The 6,392-nt window shown below is 50.8% G+C and overlaps 1 protein-coding gene across 1 annotated transcript in view; it reads left to right on the top strand.

Annotated features, from left to right (window-relative positions):
• Nyap1 (neuronal tyrosine phosphorylated phosphoinositide-3-kinase adaptor 1) overlaps positions 1-3,711 on the top strand; it is a 20,071-nt gene extending 16,360 nt beyond the window's left edge. The window contains exons 5-6 of the mRNA XM_037198527.1: positions 868-1,020; positions 2,696-3,711. Of these exons, the coding sequence (XP_037054422.1) occupies positions 868-1,020; positions 2,696-2,947 (405 nt within the window). The 3' untranslated portion in view covers positions 2,948-3,711. The remainder of the gene's footprint in view (positions 1-867; positions 1,021-2,695) is intronic.
• Positions 3,712-6,392: the final 2,681 nt, after the last annotated feature.

The following is a 6,392-nucleotide window of genomic DNA, read 5'->3' as shown; positions in this document are numbered from 1 at the left end:
GGGACAGCCGCACAGCCGCTGCCAGTCCCTTTGCCAGATCTTTCCCATCCTGCCACCCGTAATGGATGGTGACACCTTGCCCTCATTACTGAACAGGATAGGGGTGTGTCAGGAATCTTGCCAGGTGTCTACTCCTTGGACCACCCTGCCTGACCTTTCCTATCAACTCCGTTAATGGCCATATCAACTCTATGGCGATTAACCTTTTGAAAATATTCTTGTACTTTTAATGAACCAGGAGTTCCTCATTGCAAGGCAGTATCGTGCTCTACCAGGGAAATACAACCCCAGGCCCTCTTCACTGGGGGGATTCTAGGCAGGGGCTCTAACCACTGCAGTCACGCACCAGCTCCCTCAACTGGGGATCTAGCAGTGTTGCTTCTACACTGAGCCACACTCCCAGACCCCGCTCAACGGGGGGTTCTAGCGAGGTGCTCTTGCCACTTGAGCCACAACCCCAGCCCCTCACTTGGGTGATTCTTAGGCAGGTGCTGTACCACTGAGCCACACCCAGCCCCTCAACTGGGGACTCTATGCAAGCTCTCTACTGCTGAGCCACACCCCTATAGCTCCTCACTGGAGTGATTCTAAGGCAGGGGCTCTTACCACTGCAGCCACACCCCAGCCCTCACTGGGGGATTCTAGGCAGGGGCTCTACCACTGAGCCACACCCCAGCCCCTCACTGGGGATTCTAGGCAGGTGCTCTACCACTGAGCCACACCCCAGCCCCTCACTGGGGGATTCTAGGCAGGTGATTTACCACTGAGCCACACCCCCAGCCTAGAACCCTGAATCTCCATCTTCTTTCCATTGATGGGGCAGGGGACAGTTTGGCCTATAGCCTCCTCAGGGAGGTGAGGGACTAGGCATCTCTAGGTCTCTCTTCTCATCTCTGGTTTTTGGGCCTAGATTTCACAGGAGGGTACCGCCTGGGCCGCTCTGCCTCCACTTCTGGAGTCCGTCAGGCTGCGCTCCATACCCCTCGACCCTGCAGCCAGCCCAGGGTCGCCCTGAGTCAGGTGAGATCTGGTCTTTGTTTTATCTTTGAAGGAGCATCTAGGAAAGAAGGCTCGTGTATGGAAAGAAAAGATAGACCCACTCATTCACCCCTGTAGCCCCCACTCATTCACCCCTGTAGCCCCCACTCATTCACCCCTGTAGCCCCCACTCATTCACCCCTGTAGCCCAATGCTCTAGGGAAGCCGAGGGGGTGAAAAAAAAAGAATTCATCGGGAGTTGGAGGCCAGCTTGGGCTACATTAAAAAAAAAAATACTGTCTCAAAACACCAAATTAAAAAATAATTTAATAAACAGGGTAAGAAAGGAGTCAGGGCACTATAGGGCACATACCTGTAATCTCAGTTTGGGAGGTCTGCGCAGGAGGATTGGAAGTTCCAGGTCATCTTCCCTGAACTACATACTGAGTTCCAGGCAAGCTTGTCTCAGAAAAGAAAAAGAGAGAGAAAAGAAAAAGGAGCTGGGGAGATGGCTGAACAGTTAAGAGCATGTTCTTCCCCTGCAAAGAACCAGAGTTCAATTCCCAGCACCCACACTGGGCAATTCACAACTGCATGTAACTCCAGCTCCAGGGGCTCCCATGTCGTCCAGCCTCCAAGTCCAGACGTATAGCATATGCTCACTCAGGCACATACACCAATAAGTGAAGAAAAATCTTAAAAAGAAAGTGGGCTGTGAAATGCTCAGTGGGTAAAGGCACGTGCCGCTGCCGCCAGACCATCAGGTTGTGAGTTTGATCCGCAGAATCTGAGTCTGAGTTTGATCCGCAGAAGCCACCTGGTGGGAAGGAGGAGCTGACACCCAGAAGCTGCCCTCTGACCTCCATGAGCTGCGGCACGCGCCGCACTGTCCTCCCAGACACAAAATAAATGAAAGGCTTTTTAAAGTGTTTAGTAAATAAATACGAAAGGAAGATGGATGAAAGAAAAAAAAAAAAAAGTCAGGCTGGGGCCCAGCCAGTGTGGCCTGCGCAGACTGAGAGGAAGGGGAACTAAAAACAAGAAGGGTAATAGACAAGTTTCTGGGATGGGGCTACTTAACATGGTCACAAGTAGGGTCCTGGGTGGTGGCAAGTCTGGGCAGTGACTAGTCTTTGGGGTACCTTTAGCGATTTCGGAAAAAAGACCCCCTTCAAAGACAAATTTGAAAAATACATGTCTGGTCTGGAAAGACTGGTATTTTTGTTTGTTTGGTTTTTGGCTTGTTTGTTTTTTGAGACTAGGAAGGATCTCATGGTCTTCTAGAACAAGATCTTCATTTGGTGATGGTGGGGGGGGGTTGTTTGTTTGTTTTTTGAGACAGAGTCTCTGTGTAGCCCTGGCTGTCCTGGAACTCACGCTGTAGACCAGGCTGGCCTCGAACTGGGAAATCTGCCTGCCTCTGCCTCCCAAGTGCTAGTATTACTGGCGTGCTGGGAAAGGTTTTTGTTTTGTTTTGGTTTGTTTTTTAAGAGCTCCTTCCTTAGTGCCAGGCAGGCCTAATCTAACACCAGAGCGTATCACTGTGGAAAGGGTGCCCAAGCTTGAGACCTGTCCATCACACCCACGGCCTGGGCGAGGGGGCCCGATGCAGGGCCTGGGGGAGAGTTTGTTTCTATGGAAGGTCTTTGGTTTGGGCACAAGGTCCTTAACACTCCCTGTCCCACATATTTTTCTTTCTCTGGGGTTCCTGGCACAGACCCACCCTGTGCTGCCTCTGCCCCTGCCGCCCCAGCCAGCCCGGGAGCGCGATGGCAAACTCCTAGAGGTGATCGAGCGTAAACGCTGCGTGTGCAAGGAGATCAAGGCCCGCCACCGTCCCGACCGGGGGCTCTGCAAGCAAGAGAGCATGCCCATCCTCCCCAGCTGGCGGCGGGGCCCCGAACCCCGCAAGTCCGGCACCCCGCCCTGCCGCCGGCAACACACGGTCCTCTGGGACACTGCCATCTGAGGATGCAGGGGCGGCTTGGGACGCCTGGATTCGAAGGGGAGGGGCCTGCCCAGGTCTACTTGAGACTTGAGAGAGGGAGGAACGAGGAGGGTTCCTACTAGGCCCATCGTGGGGACTTGAGGTGCAAGTTAGCATCCCAAGTAATTTGGGGGAGGAGGAGGGTTTGCTTGATGTTGGAGGGAGGGGTCTGAGCGTGTAGACCCCTCTTTAAATGAATGGAGATCACCGCGGGGAAAGGCAGGGTTTGGTGGAACGCGGGGGTGGGGCATATCGACTGGAGAGACAGGGAAACTAGCTCTTTTATTGAGAGCCGGGGAGTGGGGAAGGGTATTATTTATTTTGTTATTTATTTTAGTCTGGAGGGCAGTTCTGGGCCCTTCTGACCTACTCCTGAGCAGGAGGTGGAGAACCGAGGCTAAATTTGCACTCTCCCCAAGGCCAGTGCCTAAAGACCGCCGCCATCCTTGCCCAGCTAAGGGGAGGATGGGCCCTGCCGGGGGAGCAGTCAGAAGGTAGAAGCCCAGACAGTGACAGTATTTATAGTTTTCCCAGAATTTGGTAGTGAGTGTGGTCTGCTGTAAAACAGGCATTTATTTAGTTCTGGGGTAAGGGTCTAGCCTGGGATGGGTGGGATGATAGGAAAGAGGGGAAACTTAAATGGGGGGCGGGGGCGGGGTATTTATTTAAATTAAAAACAAAGCTGTCAGGAACTTTTTTTAATTCCTTTCTTTTCAGAATAATATATTAAAAGACTCATGATCCTAGAGCTGGCTTGTTATATTTCCCCCGTGTGCTCTGTCTTTTTCAAGGGCTCCTTTTCCCACAATGCCCTGGGTGGGTGGGAGTCCAGGGTGCCCAACCCCCCCCTCAGCGAGCTTCCATGATCAGTCACAAGGAAAGGCAGAGTTTCAGGTAAGTGGGAATTCCATCATGCTGTCCTGTCACTCTGTGTGTGTGTGTGTGTGTGTGTGTGTGTGTGTGTGTGTGTGTGGTGAGCACACTTGTGTACTTGTGTGTGCCCCCTAGGGTATGAACACATGTGTTTGTGAATGTGTGCACCCAAGTGTGGAGGTCAGAGACTGGTCTCGGGTGCCTTCTGGAATCCTTTCAGTGAACCTGGAGCTCATTGATTCTGATAGACTAGCTGGCCCAGAAGCTCCAGGGGTCTGCCTGTTTCTACCTGGGATTGCAGATGTGGTGCCTGGTTTTCACTTGAGAGCTTGGGAGTCATGCTCAACTCCTTGTGGTTGCTACACAAGAACTCCGTCAGCTGAGCCGTCTCCCCAGCTCCGGCCACTCCATTCTTCCTGAGCATCTGCTGTGTTCCTGGCAGCACACCAATGCAGAAGGAATGCTCAGACCCATGAGGCTTGCTCTCTGCTGACCTTGGGGGTCTACTGTGGGAGCTGAAACTCCCAGGCTCCAATGCACACCGATGCAGGACTAACAGAAGAAAAGAGCTGTTGGTCATTTAAGAACACTAACAGGACAGGTGAGGAGGCTGGGGATATGAGTCCACAGTAGAGCATTGGCTTAGAGTCTGGAGGGGGCCGGGAGATGAGGCATGGGCCAGCAGTGGAGTTCTTACCCTGAATCTCCCCATGAGGGGCTGGGGGTGTGACTGAGCACTTGCTACATCTGTTCCGAGCCTAAGGTTCAATCACCTGTACCTATACCAATAGCAAATAAGTAATGGTGAGGCATTATATAGATTATTAGGAAATGCTGACAGCGCCATGAAGGCCTTTAGAATTGAGGAAATGCCAATTAGAAATTAATTAATGGCTTGTTGGTGGTGGCGACTCAAAAAACCAAAAACAGCCGGGCGGTGGTGGCGCACGCCTTTAATCCCAGCACTCGGGAGGCAGAGCCAGGCGGATCTCTGCGAGTTTGAGGCCAGCCTGGGCTACCAAGTGAGTCCCAGGAAAGGTGCAAAGCTACACAGAGAAACCCTGTCTCGAAAAACCAAAAAAAAAACCCAAAAAAAAAAAAAAAAAAAAAAAAAACAAGAAAAAAGGAAGAAAAAAGAAATGAATGAGCTGGGCAGTGGTGGCGCACGCCTTTAACCCCAGCACTACGGAGGCAGAGGCAGGTGGATCTCTGTGAGTTCGAGGCCAGCCTGGGCTACAGAGGGAGATCTAGGACAGGCACCAAATCTACACAGAGAAACCCTGTCTCAAAAGACACAAAAAAGGGGGGGTGCCTGGTAAGGTGGCTGAACAGGTAAAGATCCCTGCTGCCAAGCCTGGTGGCCTGACTTGGATCCCCAGGACTCCCATAATAGAAGGAGAGAACCAAGTCCCACAGGCTGTTATATGACCTCATAAGCACATTACGGCGTGCATACTCACACAGATATGAATAAATAAAAAATAAAGCAAAAGGAAGAAAATGGAATGAAACGAAATAGTATATTAACAACAGTATCACGAGTCATGATATGGGGCTGGGCATGGTGGTACCAAGCTTTAATCTCAAGACTCGGGAGCAGGCAGACTTCTGTGAGTTTGAGGCCAGCCTGGTCTACATCGTGAGGTCCAGACCAGACAAGGCTCCAATAGTGAGATCCTGTCTCAAAAAATAAAAATCAAAAGATCATATTGTGGGCCTGGGGATGTAGTTCAGATGGTAGAGTTCTTACATTCAGATACCATTGTGAGCCCATCGTGAGTTTGAGACCTGTATATTAAAAAAATTATTATACACCAGGCGGCGGCAGCGGCGCACACTTTTAATCCCAGCACTCAGGAGACAGAGTCAGGCGGATCTCTGAGTTTGAGGCCAGCCTGGGCTACAGAGCAAGATCCAGAACAGGCACCAAAACTACACAGAGAAACTCTGCCTCGAAAAACAAAACAAATTATATATCTTTATAATTACTATTATATTATTAATATTATATATAGGGAGTGACTTTAATAAGAAATATATAGAACTTAGAATTCATATCAGATCAATCAATAAAACCAACATCCTACAGGGTTATTTTAAAGAGGAAATCCAGACAGTAAATCCCTGTTCGTAACACACCCAGCACTCCCCACCCCCTCCACTCTCTCCCCCATACCCCCATCTTCACCCCTCAAGCTCCCCACCCCCACCCCTGCCTGGAAAGCTGACTCAGCAGATAAGAGCACTGGTTTCTCTGGTAGAGGGTTGAGCTTGGTTCCTAGTAGCTCCATGGTTCACAAACACCTGTAACTCCCGTTCCAGGGCATCTGACATCCGGTTCTGACCTCAGGGTACACAGGACATAGCAGCAAACACTCATAAATAAGTAAATCTAAAACCAAAATTCAATGCGTTAAAAAACAACAAGCCCCTGGTGAGATGGCTCAGAGGGTAGAAATGCTTGCTGCCAAGCCCAGTGAGCCAAGTTCGATCCCCAGGATACCCCAAAGGCAACCGGAGAAAATGCACTCTGCAAAGTTGTCCTCAACCTTGA

Source organism: Peromyscus leucopus, chromosome 23 (genome assembly GCF_004664715.2).
Source record: "Peromyscus leucopus breed LL Stock chromosome 23, UCI_PerLeu_2.1, whole genome shotgun sequence".
Lineage (NCBI taxonomy): Eukaryota > Metazoa > Chordata > Mammalia > Rodentia > Cricetidae > Peromyscus > Peromyscus leucopus.
This window is presented reverse-complemented; position numbering and strand designations above follow the sequence as displayed.